At 39.3% G+C, this 22,016-nt stretch overlaps 1 protein-coding gene across 1 annotated transcript in view; it reads left to right on the forward strand.

Annotated features, from left to right (window-relative positions):
- NXPH1 (neurexophilin 1) overlaps positions 1-21,618 on the forward strand; it is a 285,688-nt gene extending 264,070 nt beyond the window's left edge. The window contains exon 3 of the mRNA XM_080663578.1: positions 19,351-21,618. Within this exon, the coding sequence (XP_080519704.1) occupies positions 19,351-20,112 (762 nt within the window). The 3' untranslated portion in view covers positions 20,113-21,618. The remainder of the gene's footprint in view (positions 1-19,350) is intronic.
- The last annotated feature ends 398 nt before the right edge of the window (positions 21,619-22,016 follow it).

The following is a 22,016-nucleotide window of genomic DNA, read 5'->3' on the forward strand; positions in this document are numbered from 1 at the left end:
TCCTGGCACAATATTTCTTTAGGTGCTTACAATGTTCCTTACTATGTGGTACTATTCTTTCTCTGCATTGCTCCTTGAAATGCATTTGCTTCTCTCAAAACAGTATTTATGTAATCATACTTAATATGAAAAAGAGATCTCTCTTTGCACATATTATATGTAAAGCAGGCTCGAACTCACCTTTTGATTAAAACATACTTGTGTGGCCTTCCAGCTCACTTTAATTGCATTTAAAATTCCTTTCTGCACCTGTGCTGAAGATTGCAAACCAACATTAATAAAGTGGGCTTAGAGCAGTGCAGTATCTGAGCAGTAGGTTCTTGACAAAAGTTATTTACTCAACTAGAATTCCATTTCAAAGTTAACATGTCTCTGTGCTACTTGAATAAAGCACTCATCTGAAAACCCTGTTAGACATTTTAACCCAATTTAATTTATTCCCTGCAAGTTTAATCCCCTGCTGAAAAGAGTAGTTGCAAATTTTCCAGAGTCACAATCCACTGAAGTGAAAAATGTTTAATGACATCATAGGTACTGAACTTCAAGAGTTTAGTTAAAAATCTTCTTCAAAATGTAAAACAGGGGGCAAGAGTTAATAGGATATTTCATGTAGTTATATTTCAATCCTATTCCAAATCTTTCTAAAGTCACTTGCATCTCTACCATTAAAGCTGTTGTATGAAATGAGTTACTTAGGCATCTCCAGGGAGTAGGGGGAAAAACATTTAAATTTTAAACCATAAAAGCAAATCTCTTCTGAGCTCTGACATTTACATTTATACTCAGTCATTCTACATTTTATAAGACTCTTTGTAATCACATCAACCTAACAAAACAAATATTAGGTGCCGACCTTCCACTGTGTTCTGCCCAACTGCACGAGGAAACAGACCAGAGTGCGCAACACAGAGTGGTTTGGCACCCGCGTACCATCAACCCAGACTATAGTTAATTGTGCAGCAGAAGTCTATTTATTGGTTACTGAAATATTTTTGGTCTGAGTGCCAGAGAGTGAGGATGAAAACAGAGGAGGAGGAAGAATAAAATTTGAATCCACTTTGTTTTTGGCACCGTGGAAAACATTTTGGTCCTCTTTATAGTCTCCTAAAAATCTAATTATTCACTTGGCAGCTATACTTCTATAACACAACTGGATAGTTGTTTTAAAATATGCAAAGCACAGATTTCAGATTTAATAGGCGATAATGACCACTTTATAGCCTGTCAGGTCATGGCCTGTTTGGCCTAGTTACAGAGAGTGCTTCATGGTTCAGTGCTCGCAGCTGATGATGGCTCCAGGCCAGCGAAGGTGTCGTTGACATAGTAGAGAGTAAGGGTTTCTATGGAACTCTAATGGGATTCTCTATAAAGAATAGATTAAAAACGTCATGGCTTGGATAGTACAACTCTGATGGGGATGTTGGGTGTGGTATTTCTCTCTCGTGTGTCATTAAAAAAATCGGAAACAAATGCAAAAATTTATAGTTTGAATTAGGTTTCTTTGTAAAGTAATAATTTTATGTTCTAAAACTAGGATTACTAGTGAAAAGCATTGTGTTTGGTGTATTACCATTTCAATAGTTCTCTGGTTGCCAGAATGACTTGGAAAGTCACCATTTAGGCAATTCCCATGGCCAAGGGCATCTGCCCTAAGAGCTGGGACGTGAGCCCGTGGCCTTGTTCCAGAGTCCACACTTTTAACTGCTATGCCAAGATACTTAAAACATGCAATTTTTCCTACATGAATTTAAATGATGGAAATTAAATTCTTTCATACAAAGTTAACTGTGTGGATCAATATAGCCATCTTGATGAGTCAAAATAAACCAAATTAAAGCAACTGCTATTAACATCTACCATTCATTGAGAAGAAACATTCACATACATTGTCACTAATTCTCAAAATAATGTTGGGACAAAGGTGTTGCTATCTCTAATATATAATGAAGTTTAAGAATTATGGCTTTAAAATGGTCATTTGGCCATGAAGCACCTGCTAATACAGAGTTGAGTATCTGCATACCTGAGCACCTGTATATAATGAACAGTGTGATATGCTTGACAGCTCTTTTTAGGGAATGATGATTCAAGTTACACTTGAACTTTAAGTTCTACGTCCAGGGTTGAAACATGAGAATACCTCTACTTGGTCCAGTTCAATTGGCTCATGCCCAATAAGGGACTGAATCACCATGTATATCCTTGTCAAATAACAATAGTTATACAACCACCTTTCTTTTGGTAACAGCAGAATAATCCTGGGATTTGAAGTCAGAACCTGAATGTTGTTGCTTTCTGAATTTGTGATTCTAAGCCAGTCTCTTTGCCAGTGCGACTTGGATTCCCCCAATGTATCATTGAGTTATTGGTATCTACATCCCAGGAATGATGTTGGAGATCAATCCATTCACATAACATGTTAATATATAATATATAATATATAATATATAATATATAATATATAATATATAATATATAATGTATAATGTATAATGTATAATATATAATATATAATATATAATATATAATATATAATATATAATATATAATAATAGCCCTGGCCAGGTGGCTCAGTTGGTGGTAGTGTCATCCCCTGCACCAGAAAGTTATGGGTTTAGTTCCTGGGCAGGACACATACCTGGGTTGTGTGTTCGACCCCACGTTGGGCATGCATGGGAGGTAGTTAATCGATGTTTCTCTCTTACATCAGTGTTTCTCCCTCTCTCTCCCCATCACTTTAAAATCAATAAACATATCTTTGGGTGAGGATTAAATGAAAAAAAATCTTTCTTTTATTAAAATAAAAAAAAATTATCAGCCTCAGACTGATAAATTTAGTTAATCCAAGAAATAGGTTTAAAAACAAAACAAAACAAAAACATATCCATTAGCTTCATTTAAACAAAATGTGACATGAAATAGGCCACAAAATAATAAAATTTAATGAATTTATTATTAAAAATAGTAAAACAATTATATATAAAGCAATTACCTAAAAATATTGTTAAACAATCTGATTTACAAGGTTATAATTCAGCACAGTCCAATATTTTTCTCTCTTCAACTACTCAAAGCATTGCTTTCTTCACTCTCAAATCAAGGAACACTCTTTCTCCTCTATCATCTTTGTCAATCAAATGCTCTAGAACTTTCTTATAAAATGACTAGAGGCCAGGTACACAAAATTCATGCATTTTTTTTGGGGGGGGGCATTCCTCAGCCCAGCCTGCGCCATCTCGAGTCTGAGAGCCCTCGGGGGATGTCCAACTGACATCTTAGGCCCTCAGGGAGCAGGCCTAAGCCGTCAGTCGGACATCCTTGGTGCTGCCGTGCCTGGCTTCTGGCTGAGCAGTGCTCCCCCGTAGGAGCGCACTGACCACCAGGAGGCAGCTCCTGCATTGAGCATCTGCCCCCTGGTGGTCAGTGAGCGTCATAGCGACCGGTAGTTCTGCTGTTTGTTCTATTTGCATATTAGCCTTTTATTATATAAGATTTGCAGTTACACATTAGACAATCCCAAACTAAGGAACATTTTACAAATTAACTAGCCTATAACTTTACTTTTTGCAAAAATGTAAAGGACAAGAAACAGAATGAAACACTGCTGAAGGGTTGTGACCACTAAATGCAATGCATGACACAAGATTGAATCCTGGATGAGAAAAATTAGTATAAAGGGTTCTATGGGGAAAGTAGATGGCATTTGATATTGACTATAGATTAAATTAAAAATTAAATTAAATTAAAAATCCCTGATTTTGATAGCTATATTATGGTTATATAAGAATATAATTTTTCTTAGGAACTACTCCAGAACCTTTTTAAGCATAAATGGGCATGATGTATTCAACTTACTTTGAAGATGAAAAAAGTCAATATACACATATACATTCATATATGCATACACAAGACAGAGAACAATAAAGCAGCATATGATCAAATGGAATTAATTCATGAACCTGGATAAAGAGTATATGTATGTCCCTTGTAACTTTCTTTGAGATGGAAATTATATCAAAATTATACAATTTCAAAAATATGTAAACAGAAATACTACTTTCTGGACAGATTCAAATTATAGTTGGTCATCCTTGCAGTCTATCCAAAGAACCAAGATTACTTAGCAAAAGATCATTTCACTTACAAATGTATTTCCTGACTGTTGAAAACTAACCTCCACTTTGAGAAAAACATAATCTCACACCTTCCTTTAACACTATGTCAAACTGTGACATCAATATTTTGGCTAGAAGCAAATCAATGATATTCCTGGAATATGCTCCTTAATGCTTACACATTCCAACACCCCCAGTGTCAAATCTGACATGATTGTCAGCACCTGTTGCAGCTCGTTTTACTCTGGCTTTACTTGAGCGCTCCCTGCTGCGAAGGACTGGCTCTCCAGGCTCATAGAGGGAGGGTGGCTCCAAAATATGAGGCCTTTATCCATCAGAGAGTAAAAAAGACTGATGCATGTTTTTTAGAGTGAGCAGACATGCAGATGGGTTTGAAGTGAATAAAATTTTTGAAAGTTTTTAAAATCCTCATTACTGAACAAGTGCTTGCTGATGGATTTATAGAAGAGAGAACCTGGCAGACTCTTGCTTCAACTTTGCTTTTAAAAAAGTCTTCTGAAAATAGGAATGAAGAAGGCTTTTGGAAACAAATATAAAGCCCTTGCTCTTTTAGAGACTGGAGAATAATTCCCTCTGTGTTATCATTTGCTTAACTGAAAACCTGTGACAGTGTTTCCCTCGTTTTCATTCTCTGGTCCTCCAGAGCAGTTATTGTTCAGACTTAAGTGTCAGAAGGTCTGAGCACGGGTTTGTGGACACAGTCAACGCAGGGGACCCTAAGCTATAGCTGCAATGCACTGTTAGTGCTTCTGTTTTAGCGTTGGCCAGTGATGCCCGATTTCCATATACTCTCCTTTCACAAAATTAGAAGACGCTTTAGAAAAGGTAAGCTAGTTTCTTATCTTGAAGTTGACACCCTAATTCCCAGAGCTTTGGTAAACTCTGAAGTAGTCATATAGTATCAGCTCTCAGTAAAAGGACTGGATGCCAGAAAACCTCTGCTACAGTTTTAATTCTGTCCCCAACCATCTTGGGAACTTTAGGTAAACTAGTTCAGCTCTATTGGATGCAGCTTCCTAAATCATAAAGTAATTTTCAAGGTCCCCTTTAGCCTCAGATGTTTTGCGATTCTAACTCAAACAGTTATGGATTTTCACTCTACAGCCACAAAGCACAAATATAATAATCATACTGTATTTATTTACACTCTAACGCTCCAAAACAGTTATTTTCAACTGATGTGCTACAAGAATTTTTAAAACATGCAATGCCTGACTATTTAGTTAGGGGCCATGACCTCTTTTCCCAAAGAAAAAAAATGATAACAGCCAACACAACAATAGCCATCCAGTGTGAATGAATCAAAATCATACCTATGTTATATTTTTTGGGGTTCCATGGAATTTTACTAATTGTCTTATGTGTGCCATGAGATGCAAATGGTTGAAAATCGCTGCTCAAAAATATGGGCCTTTAAGACTCATATTTTTAATAGCATTTAAATTTGTACTGTTAATGGACACTTTTACAACTCAAGTCTGAGCCTTTGCAAACACATCCATAAAATCGGTTGCATTGCTTCACATTTATAAAACCCCACTGCATTTTCAAAGCAAATGGGCATTTATGCAAAGAATAGTGTAACATATGCCTAACTGCCTGTTACAAAGCTATTATTATTTGTTAATACAAATGTCCACTAGAATAGTGCAAATAAAATGTCCCTGGAAAGTCTGACAGTTTTTTGTTGAAGAAACCCCTGGTTTTAGATACCCATAAGCATTTTCCTTCATTACAGTCATAGGATCAAATTTCTGGAAAGTCACGAAAGAAAATCCAGAGGAAGGCACTAAATTTTGCCACACAAGAGACCACACTCATCATTTCATTAAGTTTTTCTGATGTTTGTAAAACCTCCAAAGTACACTTATGTTCATCTAGGCACTTTTGTTCATATTCACTTTTCACTTTTATTTAAATGAAAACACATTTATTTGGAGGTTTTTGATGTAACATTCCTGACTGGTTATAATGGTCTGTAGCAGTCACATACTTGTATTTTCCTAGAAAAATATCACCTTTTCTCTTGCATCACTGTGCATGTTTACAGAATTACATGAAGCCTCCATGAAATCTTATAATATTAAACAAGTTCATCTATGCAAGAAAATGAGCTGTTTATCTGTGCCTGAAGCAAGTTTATCTACAAAGGGATATCATTATGTGTGGGTAGGCCGTTTATTCAAACATGCATTTATTCATTCAACTGATATTTGTAGAGCGCCTACTTGGAATCTGGCATTTTATAAAGTGTAGTAAACAAAAATGATGACCAGTGTATTACATGGATCCACCATGAAGATGACAGTTTCAGAGAAATAATGTAGATAGATAGATGGTAAATAGAGATAGAGATAATAGCATTACTTTTATGAACTAATAGTGTAGGTTGCTCTGAGAGGATCAACAATTCCTGCGGCAGAGTTTAAGATGGGCTAGAGAATGAGTAGGAAGTAGCTAAGCAATTGGGAATGGGTAGAAAGATTTCCAGGATGGGGAAGCAGCGTGCAAAGACCCTGAACCTGGAAGAAAGAGAACACGTAAAAAAAGTCTGCTGTGAACAGAACCTGCAGGCCAAAGGGAGGAATAGCCAAGTTGAGGCTGGAGATGTAGGAATATGTTGCATTAGCCTAAGCTATTTCCTAAATACATAAATTTAAACACCTTGTCCCTGCACACCTCCTCTGTCAGGAATCAAAGCCTCAATTACAGCTGCTCTAGTTGGTGATGACTTCTACAGTAGCTCCTTGAGCAAAGCAGCTTCTTCCTGGTTTCTGCAGCCCAGAGAAGAAGTGGGTTCCAGGGTCTTCATCAGTCAGCAGTTGCAGCAAAGGCTGCTGATCCATCTTTTCTCAATGAGCTCTGAGACCCTTAATGACAATTCTGTCTGACTTCAGAACCATGGAGACAGCTGTCAGATGTCCTAGCTATGCCCTCTAGTGGCAGCAGGAGTATTACCCAGCTCTTTTGAGAAGGGTAATTAAACTACCTCTCCAAGTTTGCAAATAAGCTAGTGTAGAGACAAACCCCGGGAGGAAAGTCTACCCTAACAGGCTGCCCCCTTCCAGTTCTCCTATGATGGCTTCTATCCACAGTGTTCACAGCAGTCCAAATGACTAATGCTGTGATAAGTCATTGTAAAGCCCATTGCTAAGTGAAATAAGCCAGTCAAAGAAAGACAATTATCACATGATCTCACTCATTTGTGGATTATAATGAATAGCATAAACTGTTAGTGTCATCGAGCAGACCGTCAAACCTCAGAGGGAAGGCAGGGCAGGGGGGCGGGGAGGAGGTTGGTATGCAAGAGGTCAACCAAAGAACTTGTATGCATATAAACATAACCAATGGACACAGACAATGCGGTGTGGGGGAAGGCTGGAGTTCGGGGTTAGGGGCAGGCTGGAAGAGGACAATGGGGGGAAAATGCGACATATGTAATACATTCAACAATAAAGAATAAAAAATCCAACCCTTTCTTGTGTGACTGATTTATCTTAAACCATCTTCAGTCATTTCCGGTCTGTTTGCTTCATTTCCTTCATGACCCATGTCCTCCTGTACTATAATCGTTGGGTGTGCATCTTTCTGTGATTTAGCAAAACTGTTCACTGAATTCCCTTGGTAACCAAAAGTGAAAAGTCTTCCTCTTTTTGGGCTCCAGGCACACCACTCAGTTTTATAGCTGATGAGCTTAAAGCCACAGCACCAGAACCCAGAAGCCATCTTTTTGCTTGTACTCGTATATGAGATCTTTCTGCCTAAACATCCTTTCCTTGGCGCCTGTACCTCTGAGATAATGAGAATCCACATGCCATGCTTTAAGAAATGAAGACTAGGGGAGAGAGTGCATGGAGACCAAAGTGAGATCTAGCCAGACTAGTGGAAGCAGGTATCTCTAGTTTCAAAGTTTGAGGTAACTAGATAAGAGATCTGTGGAGGACAGAGTATGTTTACCCATACTCTGCAAGGAATCCTGCAAGGAAGAAACAGAAGGTCAAAGTGTAGGTGCCAATCTTCTTATGGGAGGGGCATTAGAAAAAACAGGTTGGTTTAAGAGCTTTCAAGGGAATTGTTTCCTCATGGGAAGAGTGGCCTTTGAAGTTCCCTCAGCACAGCACTTGTGTCTTCTCTGAGCTACGCTTAAAAGCCTTGTGGGGCCTGGTGCTCTGGGTTGAACGTGCTTTTATCACATCTTGCTTCTGATCAGGGCATGACTCCCAAATAGTTACTTATTCACTGTCATAACTCAAACTCCAGCATCCGCAACCTTTGATGAAAGGGTGAAGGGTTCATTCACTGTGTGAGATTTGGTCTCTTCTCAGAACACTGGAGATTCCTAGTCCATGGGACTTGTACAGGCGTGTGGAGGAACTGTATTTCCAGGATCTCTGCCTCTTCTGTATTTCTGGGTTGACTCTCTGGCTTGTTGTCCACTATGCCCCTGGGAAACACTGGGCATTGTCCACGTATTATAGCTCCATAGCAAAGAGGTCCTAGAAGAATTTTGAAGCAATTCAAGATCTAAATGGCACAGGGATATTCCTCTGAAAACTAATTTCTGTCACTTTATATAATGATTTCTTCCTTTGTTGTAGACCAAAAGGTTTCCAGACCAACCTCTGGAATATCAAGTATAATGTCTCTAAACATTTCAAAGTTTTTGTTTCTTCAGGAATTTGAACTCCTATTGGATTAGTTATACTGTTGTTACTGCTCAGTAGGTTATCATATACCATTGCTGTGCATGAGAACACATCCTATATAATAAAAGGGTAATATGCAAATAGACCGAACTATAGAACGATTGAACAACCAATTAAAGCATAATATGCTAATGATATGCTAAGGCTGCTCAACCACTTGCTATGACATGCACTGACCACCAGGGGCAGACAGTCAACTGGTTGACTAGTTGCTATGATGTGCACTGACCACCAGGGGGCAGATGCTCCGACCAGTAAGTTAGCTTGCTGCTGGGGTCCAGCTGATCAGGACTGAGAGAGATGGGCCAGACATGCCCTGGAGCCCTCCCATGGTCCTTCCCTGGCCCATTCGTGCACTGGTGGGGTCCCTCGGCCTGGCCTGCACCCTCTGGCAATCCAGGACCCCTAGGGGATGTCGGAGAGCCAGTTTCAGCCTGATCCCGCAGGCCACTCCATTTGGGAGGGTGCCAGATGCAGGTCTTCATGGCTGGTGAGTGGTGCTGCGGCAGCGTGAGCCTCTCCCAATCAGGACTGATTGGGCAGGCACAGTGGGCCTGGATGAGCTGGAGCAGCAGGTAGGAGCTGCAGGTGGCATTGGACTGCGGGTTTCAGCCCGATCCCTGCAGGCCACCCAGAGGGAGCCTACCCATGCACAAATTCGTGCACTGGGCCTCTAGTGTTCATATAAGTTGCTGAAAATAAGGCTGGAAGGTGGGTCAAACATTCCTCATTTGGTCCATTCTAGAGAGGTATGTGCTTCATTTGACTTTAAGAAGCTATACATTTCCATTAGCATTTATATCACAAGCCTTATTATGGACAATCACTCATATTTACCTCTAATTCAGAAAGAATGGCTCTAGATCTAACCCATCTATTCCTACATATGCCACATATCTCTTTTCCTTAAAGACATCTGGATTTACAGACAAATTCAAATCTCTTTATAAATAACTTTTAAAAAGACGCTTAAAAGGCTTTGTTTTAGCTAAGGCATAATGTTTCAACATGTTATTTTAATCATTTTATTCATTATTATAACTGCATGCCCAGGGGCCCTGATAGGAAATATTCTGTATACATTTTAAATGGTAGTAATATAAAATAACAACAAAGAAGCAACATTTTTAATGTAAACCTGGGTAAATCTGTAATTGTGTTTTGAAAGAATAAATTAAGTTGGGCTATGTGGAATAAAAATTCTTAATTTTTCATCAATATTAATGTCTATATGTCAAAAGTTATGTGTATATTTATTGTTTACAAAGCGGGGACAATATTTTCATAGGCTGAAAAGGTTTTCTTAGTAGCAGAAACAATAAGTAATGGCTCTTCATAAGGCATATTTTTCTCCCTGTGGTTAAAAAACCAAGCACTTTAAAAAAAAAGAACATATTTTATTTTATTTTTTTTGTTAATACTCACTGAGGATATTTTTCCATTGATTTTTTTAGGGAGAGTGAAAGAGAGAGGGAAAGCCAGAAACAGTGATGTGAGAGAAACACATCAATTGGTTGCCTCCTGCACAAGCCCCAACCAGAGCCCAGGCTAGAGAGGAACCTGCAACCAAGTACGTTCCCTTGACCAGAATCAAACCGAGGACTCTTTGGTCCATAGGCTGACACTCTATCCATTGAGCCAACCATGTGCTAGGGCAACCAAGTACATTTTCATAAGAGTACCTACAGGAAAAGGAATAAAAGCAAAAATTAATTATTATGGTTATACAAACGTGTGAGAAGCTCAATTACTCATGAATTCAGAACCAGTCTCCAATGCAATAGTGTAGGGAACAGATGGTACCCTATGTTAGAAGTGAGCCAACCTTCATGGGATCATAAGAGTCCATAGGGTAAACACCTAAAATTCTTAACCATTGTATGATTCTTCAAATTGGTAGAAACATGGTAATGTTTCTAGTTCTTGAGGATGAACATGCAATGTCCAAGCTGGTCAAAATGTCTTCTCCTAAAGTCATTATGTCAAAGATAAATTATTGCCCACATTTGCCAATAGTAAATGATAACACAATCAGTGTGATCTCCTACCGCCACCTCCTGGGAAAGATGACCACAGGGTTGTTACAGTTATACTAATTTCCACCTCTGTTTGTTTGGATTATCTGGGAAGATGTAATGTCACCACTCAGAAGATAGGAAGAGAATAGCAGTGTGCTTTTTGAAAGCCCTGCTTTCTTTTCTATCAGGGCTTCATCACCTAGCTAAGCACAATAGCCTTCATGTGTTGAACTCATACTGTTTTCCATAGTTCATATGTAAAATCTTTTTTTTTTTAACTTCATGAAAATTCAATGAGTGAAGTGTCATCTCTACTTTGTAGCTGGAGAAAATGTGGCTGTAAATGGTTGTTAGTGACAGAGGAGCCAATTTTGGATTTCGCCCTGTGATCTCTAACACAAAGCCCTTTCTCTTAGTTCCTATGAAATACGGCCTTCCCGCACCTCCCGGGTAAAGGGAGAGGCATGGAGTTTCTTTTCTGCTTTTCCATTGTTAATGCTGTTCCTGGAGCACTGCTTTGTAGCAGAAGGAAATGATGTATTTTTGATGTATTAAAACACCAACCCATTTCCTGCAGCTTATCATATATAATACAGGCACTCCAGGTATTGCCAATGAGGTGCAGCTTCTAAACTTGTAAGAGGGAAATCTCGGAGGGCCACATGTCCTCCCTACAAATCTTGATTGTGACTAAAGTATCAATGAACCTTCACTATTGAAATAGATGTACTAAGAATGTAAACCATACAGGCAATTTATTGAGTGCTTTCTCTATGCTAGGTACTCACTCTCCCAAGTTAAAAAAAAAAGGCATAATATAGGAAAAACATCCCTCAAAGAGTTTATAGTCCTCTTGGGTAAACTTTATGAAAAAAAGCCTAACATATCTACATGTATCTATGTGCTTTTCTCTACACTAGTTAAGAAAGGGAATAGAGAAAGCATGGGCATAGGTAGCCCACCTTGTAAGACTTGACAATGCCTGAAATAGAGGAAATCCTAAAACTGCAGTGAGAGAAATATAAAACAGAACAAAGTAAATGAAAAGATGACTGGATATTATACCCAGTGTAAGCTTATTGCCAATAAAGACATTTTTAGGCATGAACAATTCATATAGTTTGTCCCCTATGTACTCTTTCTAAAATAATCACACAATCTGTACACCCATAAAAATGAAAGCCAACTCAAGAGAGGAGGGAATGAGGTATCTGAAACAGCAATGAGCAGAAAAACCAATGGAATCAAGGCTAAAATATAACTGTAGGTAGCCTGGTTGTGAAACAATGTAGTGATTAAGGATCTATCACAAAAGGTACACCAAAAAGTAGAAATATGATACATTCATACTATAGAATTCTATATGCCCAGTTAGTAAAGACAATATTGATTGGAAACATATAAAATGTAATTCATAAAATACGACACTATTTCTGTAAAATATTTATATATGAAAATGTACTGAAAGTTGGAATAAAGTATTGACAGGTTCTGGAGAGAAAGGTGGCTTTGCAAAGAGGGCAGGGACTGAGGATGAAGTCAGGCTTTTATTTTTTACTTCATATCCTATAATCTTACCTAATAATAGACAAACATGTAAATTGACTGTAGCTCCGCTACGCCACCAGCCAATCAGGAGTGATATGCAAATTAACCCAACAAAGATGGAAGTTAATTTGCATACACAGGCACTGAGTGATGGGAGCGGGACACTTGTGTCATCACCATGGCAATGACGCAGGTGTTCTGCCCCATCCCCTGTCTCTCAAGGCCTTGGGCAGCGTGGGAAGGTGGGGCCGGAGCAGAAAGGGGCTGGGCCGGAGTGGAAAGGCGGTGCCAGCAGCCAGGGAAAGGGAAGCCCATTCTAGCAGGAATCTTCGTGCATTGGGCTTCTAGTCCTATATAATAAAAGACTAATATGCAAATTATCCCCTCACCTGGGAGTTTGACCATGAGTTTGACCAGGGAGCGGGGCTGGCCGGCCAGCCAACCACCCGCGGCCCCTCCCCCTAGCTGGCCACTGCCTATGGCCCCTCCCCCTGGCCAGCCCGGCCCAATCGGCCCCAATCAGGGTGGGCCAGCCGGACCCCACCCAAGCATGAATTCCTGTACTGGGCCTCCACTGTTTTGATAAGTGTGAAACTTGGGGTTCAGGGTGTAGATTTTTCTCATGGGTCCTTGTCAGACGAAGTTGAATAAATTCATGGACTAACAGATTTCTTTTATAAAAATGTAGATGTTTATTGGAAGCATATACAAACTCCATCTGGGCAGGGGTGTCCCCAAAGGGGGCCCCCTGAAGAGGGGCCCCCAAATGGGAAAGACCTGCTCTCTCTCTCTCTCTCTCTCTCTCTCTCTCTCTCTCTCTCTAATGGGGAAAAAAACCTAAACAATTTGAATCTACTGAGTTATAAATGCTATAGCTCTTTGTCTGAACATGACCTTTTCTAATTGGTCTCTTTCCTTAATTTGGGGCCCCCATGCTTTCCTCATTGGTCATTCTGCTACATAGTATTAGTTTCAAAGCTCAAAGCCCATGAGGTACCCCCCCTCTCCCTCCCCTCATCTTGCAACATTCCTCTGTCCTCTGTGAAAATGTTTCCTTCTTCCCAATATCCTGTGACTTTTCTTTATCCTCTGCGAATGTATGTCTTCTTCCCCCCTTATCCTGTGTCATTCTCTATCCTTTGTATAAGTAAGATAAGCATTTTGGTGTCTCCAGACCCAATCTATGCATTCCTCTCTCATGGACCCTCTCTCAGTTGTTCTGGCCGGAGATGTTTTATTACCCCTTATAGCTCTCCCAGCTGCTCAGGTGAGGGCTGCTTTTAATTGCTCAAGCCAGAGATACCTCTGTCCTTGGTTTATAGCTATTTTTTAATTGCTCAGGCCAGAAATGCTTCCATCTTTACTGGACCCCCCTTCCTGTCTGCCTCATTAAGTTAGCTAGCTAACCCTTATCAAGTGTATGAATGTAGAACTGCATGATTTAAATTATTTTTTAAAATAAAGGACATGCCCCATGGAGTAACTAAGAAAAGGCTCTTTTGCTTACCAGCAGTGATCTTCAACAAGCTCTTTTTGAGCTTTCATATTGCCATATATAAGCTGAAGGTAACAATGTTGACCTTAAAGTAGTGTGTGTGTGTGTGTGTGTGTGTGTGTGTGTGTGTACACTCACGCTAGCATGTGATCCAAAATAAAAACAGAGCCATATGCAAAATGCTAATTGCAATGTCTGGAATGTAGTGTGCCCTTAACCAGTAGCAGTTAATAGTATGCAACATATATTCAACATTGTGAATCATAAAACTGCCAAAATGATGTTGTAATCATAGAGCAAGGCCATTTTGCATTTTGTTGATTAGTTAGTTATTCACTGATGAGAGATATTATTTAAGCTTCAGGTTGTTTAAAATTTTTGTTTGGTTTCAAGTATTCATACAGTTGATGAAATAAGTACATGATTTTCAAAGCAATTTGAGATTATTTATATTAAACAGTAATAGATCAACAGTACCATGTGCAAGTTGGCAGAAATTACAAGGAATCTTATTGCTCTCTTATAAAAAAAGGTACACAAACATCTGGAGGTACCTGTAGTTGGATAAAGTATATGTAAAAGGAGTGTAATCCTATATAATAAAAGCCTAATCTGCAAATTGACCATCACTCCAACACACAAGATGGCTGCCCCCATGTGGTCAAAGATGGCCGCCCCCATGTGGACACAAGATGGCTGCCACAAGATGGCCAGCAGGGGAGGGCAGTTGTGGGTGACCAGGCCAACAGGGGAGGGCAGTTGGGGGCAATCAGGCTGGCAGGCAGAAGCAGTTAGGGGCAATCAGGCAGGCAGGCAGGTGAGTGGTTGGGAGCCAGCAGTCCCGGATTGTGAGAGGGATGCCTAAACGGGCAGTTGGACATCCCTTGAGGAGTCCCAGATTGGAGAGGGTGCAGGCTGGGCTGATGGACATCCCCCCGCCCCTCGTGCATGAATTTCATGCACTGGGCCTCTAGTTTTTATATAACATCTCATAAGGCCAGGAGCTTAATTGAGGTGGCAATGAAGTTGAGGAGTGGTTAATACCCAAAAGTGGTGTCTTTCAACAATATTTTAATAGCTGACATATTGATGTTATGATTCTATACCTATGCTGAAAATATATTAGAGTTAAAGTATGGCCCTAAGACATAAAAAGGAGTTAGGTCAAAGTGTGGCAACACTCCCAACATCGCATGGTAGTCTTTCTCCCTAGTCTTATACACAGGTCCTGCCCCAGACATGCCCTTCATGTTACCTGTCTTTGTTTATGGTGGAAAGAAATGACCTTTTTCTTATACCTATTTAGCAATGTTTTTTTTTTTTTTAAACATATACTTTAAAATATATATACCTCATCATGTTAAGAATCTTTATTATTCTCAGTGTTCCTAAAATAATGAGACAAGCAACACATATAATTTGTGGAAATGGTCTCATTGAATCAGTGAGCCAGCTCCTTAAATGGGCATTGGCCTCTTTTGACATGGAACATTATATTCAGTTAGGAAGGATAGCATATTTGATGTTTTTGTTATTATAAAGAAAATTATCATTAATTGTAGAAAAATGGTTCACAATGCTTGGCCCTTTCGGAATTACATAAATTTGAAGTTGTCAGATTTTTCTTTGTACTCATCTTTATGCCATATCCTCCCCAGTTTTTTTATCACTCATATGTACTGACATCAAAGGATCTTTAGGTGACTTTTAAAAGGAAACTCTCTTAATATGTTTGTAAAATCAATGGCAGAGGGTGTTCTGGGTACAGTGTTTTCTTTTACAATGATGTTATTTATTCAGTAGGGCTCAAAATCTATTTCTATTTTATGTGCATATTTATGTGCTTCAGAGATGGAAGTTCTTAAGAGGTGAAGCAGTGTGATAGAATGAGAAAGGCAACGATTCCTGATTGCATCTGCGAGCAGATGTAATAAGCTAATTGTTCTTCTTTCCAAGCTGGCATTATTAGCTCTTTACCACTGTCCAAAGTCACTTTAATAAGGTGGATTTCAAAAGTCAAGGTGCTTCTTTTTAAGTGCTTTTAGTATTAGACTTCTACTTGGAATTTCAATCTTGCCCATGCCTGCCTTTCCTCCTCCACTGCCCCCCATCTTCCCATGGTTTCTACAATATAATTTTCCTTCAATTATTCTCTTTTGTCTCTACCTAACTTGGCACCTCTTCTGCTTGTCCTCACAGCATTGACATTTTTTAACATGTCATCATTGCCTTCTTCTCTATATCATGCTCTATCTATATAGTACCATCCACTCATACTACAACATTGACATCACCACCTCCTCATTTCTCCAGACTTTCAGACCCATCTTACAAACATTCTTTTAAATAGCCTCATCAGAATGACTTGCAGGCACTTTAATGTTCAATGTCCCCATGAGATTTAATTTTATTTTCCAGCTAACTTGTTCTGTATCCCTTGTAGTGTAAGCAAACACATTAACTTTTTCATGTTCCTGCTTAGCCAATATATTATCAAGTTGAGTTAATCCTATCTCTAAAATATCTCGTACATCCATTTCTTTTCTTTCTCTTTTTCTCTGCCTTGGTTCAGGCTCATTGACTTTCTGAAATAAAATATTGCAATTAGTTATTTAACTAGTCATTCTTTCTTCAAGTCCTTTTCCTACCAACCCACCCTTCAAACTCCAATCAGTGATTCTTCTAGAGCCAGAACAGCCTACTTAAAAACAAAATAGAACAAAATATGGTGATTTCCCATTACTTGTAAGATAAAGCTTAAATGTCTTTGCAGAATCTGCACAATTTGACCTCAGGGTACCTTATTCAAGTTCTATTGACTTCTTGCAAGTTCTTTCTCTGTTTCTCCTCCCTATCAGTGCTTCCCAAGGCTCAGAGACTATTTTCTAGTCTCAAGTTTGACATGTCTTTTTCAGCTTGGTTGTTTTGCCCAGTTTGTTCCTTATGCTGAGAAGAACTCCTCTGATCCAATCTCTATCTTCTTAACCCTTAAACCTCTTTTATCTTTCAGGTCTGAGGATCTTATTTTCTGCTACATCCCAACCTTTTAACTCTGACTGTACCTCCTACAATTTTATACATAGTATTGGTCACATCACTGTTATTTGCTGAATTGATTTTCCCATTAGACTGGGACGTCCTTGAGGGCAAAGACCATGTCTCATTTATCCTTATATTTCTACTAGAGGCCCAGTGCATGGCATTCATGCACTGGCGCCGGGGGGAGGCAGGGGTTCCCTCAGCTCAGCCTGTGCCCTCTCGCAGTCCGGGACCTCTCTGGGGATGTCCACCTGCCAGCCTAAGCAGGCCTAAGCTGGCAGGCAGACATCCCCCGAGGGGTTCTTAGCACTGCTGCCCTGGCGCTCCCCCTGTGGGAGCTCTGCTCAGCCAGAAGCTGTGCTCGCTGCTCCTTAACTCTGCCTTGGAGGTGGGAGAAGCTCCCATCACTGCTGCTGTGCTCGCCAGCAGTGAGCCCGGCTTCTGGCTGAGTGTCAGTCCTCCTGTGGGAGCGCAGGGACCATGACGGGGCAGCTCCTGCATTGACCGTCTGCCCCCTGGTTGTCAGTGTGCATCCTAGTGACCGGTTGTTCCGCTGTTCGGTTGATTTGTATATTAGGGTTTTATTATATAGGATTATTTAAGGCAATATTAGCAGAGTCTCATTATATAGTTATTGAATTAATACAACAACATAAATTGTGGCTCTGAAAGGGTCTGGCAACTTTCCTATGGACGCTTCCTGGTTTTTCGTGATTGGTATTCTCTTTTAGACATTGCCCTCCTCCTCTCCTAATCTAAGTGAAAGAGAGAATACGAATGCTCAAGACAGTGTTGGTAACAGCTGAAACCTGCTCTCATTCTGTACCCAAACTGAGATGTTCCAGAGTGTTTTCTTGACTGTTGGCACTACTGAAAGCCTTTCACATCATCCCATTTAAGGCAAATAAATCCACTGCATCTGGTCGTTAAACAGTTTAGTAGCTGAACTTATGGTCATCCTTCGGTAACGTAAGTTTTACTATCTACTCAACCTGTCATATATTTTTTTTTTTGGTTGTCATAGCAGCACTTTCAATAATATATGCTTTCTTTTTAATTGTTTTAGGTTTTGGCTATGTAAAGGAAGATTTATTTTAGAAAAATATGTTTGCTCTCAAGTCCTATTTTAAGTAATTCATTTACATAAAATATTACCCAGTGGTAATTAGATTACTAACTACTATATTCAGAGCATATAGTAGTTAATAATCTAATGTTGAACACTCAACACAGTTCAGGCACTCTCTGTCTTAGTGTTTTAAATGGAGTATTCTGTTTAATTCTCACAACAGCTCTGGGAAGGGCTGGGTATCATTCTCCTATTCTTTCGAGGAGAAAAACAGACACATAAACAAGTTAAGCAACTTGCCTGCATCATACATCACAGCCTGAATTGGGATTCAGGCAGTCTGACTCTGGAGCTCACACTCATAATTACTACAGCTGTGGACAGTATAATTTAGAACTAAATTTCTATGCTCCCTGAAAACCAGAGGTTTGTCTGCCTGCCATAATCTTATAATTCTTTCAAATATATTGGTTCTTCTTCCTTGAAATCATGTCTCCTGCTTCTACATTTTTTTTCTTCCACCCTCCCAGACGCCACTGGTAAATTGCCCTTTAATTCCCTTTTGCCTCCTTCTTTGGGACAATTTCATTACTGCTTCATGATCCAGTTCACCATGGATGTACAGCCCCTCTAGGTTGACAATTATGTGTGGGATATTGTGTATTAGATGTTTTCATTTATGTACCTTTTCCAAAACCACATTCTAAAACCCTTAAGATAAAAAATTATGTCTTATGCAATATGTTCCTTACTTATAATAAATGATACTTATAATAAATGATAATAAACATGTTATTTTGTTTTGACCTGTTAAAATATGCCAGACTCTCTGCAAAACTAAGTTTTCTAACATGATTGTGACATGATTAACAAAAGTCTATAGGATGTTGGTTGACATATTTCAGAGAGTCATACAGTTTTAAAGCTTATAGTAATTCTGAAGTAGAAAAAAGAATTATAAAATTTTATTTTAAAAGTGTTTAGATTTTGGTGGTAAGAAATCATAACTTTAGTTTGATTTATGTTTGAATTCAATTTGCTTTATTCATGTTAGATGAACCTGTGACTCATCAAAGTCAATGTTTTTACAGTCTTTTCATCATGTTTAGTGGTGGTTTTTCTTTCCTTTTCTTTTTTTAATCCACCTACACTCATCTCTTACATCATTATGTAAAACTAGAAGAGGTATTTTGTTACATGTTAATAAGTATTGGCCAGATGCTGAAGGTACTTTAAGAAGTGTCATCATCTGATTCTGTGTCTCTCTGAACGGGCTTTGATCTGTGTGCTGGATGTTCAGACACTGAGAGGTAAATGCCATTTTCTGTTCTGTTTTCAGGTCACATGTGCCAATTTAACAAATGGTGGAAAGTCAGACCTTCTAAAATCGGGAAGCAGCAAATCCACACTAAAGCACATATGGACAGAAAGCAGCAAAGACTTATCTATCAGCCGCCTCCTGTCACAGACTTTTCGTGGCAAAGAAAACGGTACAGATTTAGACCTGCGCTATGACACCCCAGAACCTTACTCTGAGCAAGACCTCTGGGACTGGCTGAGGAACTCCACGGACCTTCAGGAGCCTCGGCCCAGGGCCAAGCGAAGGCCCATTGTTAAGACGGGCAAGTTTAAGAAAATGTTTGGATGGGGTGATTTTCATTCCAACATCAAAACAGTGAAGCTAAACCTGTTGATAACTGGAAAAATTGTAGATCATGGCAATGGGACATTTAGTGTTTACTTCAGGCATAATTCCACGGGTCAAGGGAATGTATCTGTCAGCTTGGTGCCCCCGACGAAAATAGTGGAATTCGACTTGGCACAACAAACCGTGATTGATGCCAAGGATTCCAAGTCCTTTAACTGTCGCATTGAATATGAAAAGGTTGACAAGGCCACCAAGAACACACTCTGCAACTATGACCCTTCAAAAACCTGTTACCAGGAGCAGACCCAAAGTCATGTATCCTGGCTCTGCTCCAAGCCCTTCAAGGTGATCTGTATTTACATTTCCTTTTATAGCACAGATTATAAACTAGTACAGAAAGTGTGCCCCGACTACAACTATCACAGCGACACACCTTACTTCCCTTCGGGATGAGGGTGACTGTGCGGTGGATTGAGACTGAAGCCTGAGGAGTTAAAGGGCATATGACAGGGCTGTCACCTCAAAGAAGAAGGTCACACCTGTTGCCTGGAATGTGTCTACACTGCTGCTCTTGTCAACTGGCTGCCAATACGCTAGTGGAAAACAATCCGATGTAATTTCTGCCCAGTCAGCTTCATCTCTCAGTATAGTTGTAAATCACCGTAGGTTTTCAAGCCACCCTTGATGACACGCTCTCTCATATAGATGTACACACACACACACACACACACACACACACACACACACTGAACACATTTCAGCTGGCATCTGTCACGACTCTTGTTCAGAGGGCTTGCATTGTCTGACTCATAATGGTTCAGGATAAAATATCATCAGGCAAAAGGATTAACTTGACAGTGGATGGTTTCTAACACTTGCTGTTGTGGAAATCCCTTTTAAAGTCTTGAGCACATGCTAATCAATAGTCCCCATTCATGCATACCTATTGCTTGGAGTAGCTGTACTGGTAAATACTACTGTAGGAGTATATGCTTGTTAAAATGGAAAAAAATATGTCTTTAGAGCTCAGTATTCTTTATTTTATGAACAACAACAAAGTGTAGTAACTTTTTTCCAGCATACAGTAGGCACATTCAAGGTGATACAAGATGGCTCTTTTTTCTATGGAGGGAGCCTGTTCTCAGTAAAGATGAGCCAACATTTGGAATTCACATGTGGGCAGATACTGGAGTACAGCTTTCATCACCGACCATTGGACTTTTTGCAAAGTTGAGATCAGCTAAAGCTGCTCAAAACAAGTTCTGATCATTCTACAAGAAAGGAAATGCCTGACAGACACCATGTAAGTTATAAGTGTCTGTCTTATCTTTACTACACACACATATTGTAATAAATTCAATATCCTAGTCTTCATTTGTATGAATGGTTTGTATTGTACATAGTTTAACCAAGTGTTATTTGAGCTGCTTATTAATATTAACTTGTACTTGTCTCTCTGCTTGTTATTGGTTAAAAAAGAAAAATAAAGGATATGAGGAATCCATTTTATCAATGTAGCTGTGAATTCCATTAAAAAAGGAAAGTTAATGTACAAAACATTTATTCAGCTCAAGTATTGTTGACAGCTATACATATATAACATTACAGTCTGTCTGTATTTAGATATTTTATTTCTGGACAAAATGAAATGTACATAAAAATAAAATGCTTAAAGTTGAGTTTCAATATGTGCTTGTGTAGGATGATGATTTAAGTGGTTCTGACCAGAAGAATGTGTTGGAATACATGGTTTTGCATCGTATATCTCTAAACTTGTACAGAACTATCTAACCTGCTATTAGTTTCCCAGTCAAAACAACTTAGGAGCTTCCATCTCAAGGCTGGAAAACAATTGTGGCATATGGCATCGCATACATTTTTGCTTTACTGTCATGTTAATTATTCAAGAATACTAAAAATCAATGAACACAAGGAGATCATTGAGATCTCTGAAACGAATTGCAACTAGTTGGGCTTTTTCTTGTATAGAGTCTTTCTTTAGCAGGGGGATTGAAAGGAAGGTAATGATTTTTCCTTAAAAAAAAGTCAAGGTGTCTGAAGACTGTGGCTGATATTCTACCGTAATGACTCAGCTCAATTGAGGATATTACAACAGCAGTAGAACACTTGTGCTCGATTTACCTATACTAAGTGAGGTCCACTTATCTATATAGCATTGTTTATGGACATTAAACATTTTCCTTAAAAATAATTACTCTATACCCGTGGTCGGCAAACTGCGGCTCGTGAGCCACATGCGGCTCTTTGGCCCCTTGAGTGTGGCTCTTCAACAAAATACCACGGCCTGGCCGAGTTTATTTTGAAGAAGTGGCATTAGAAGAAGTTTAAGTTTAAAA

The sequence above is a fragment of the Plecotus auritus genome (genome assembly GCF_963455305.1).
Source record: "Plecotus auritus genome assembly, chromosome: 4".
Classification (NCBI taxonomy): domain Eukaryota; kingdom Metazoa; phylum Chordata; class Mammalia; order Chiroptera; family Vespertilionidae; genus Plecotus; species Plecotus auritus.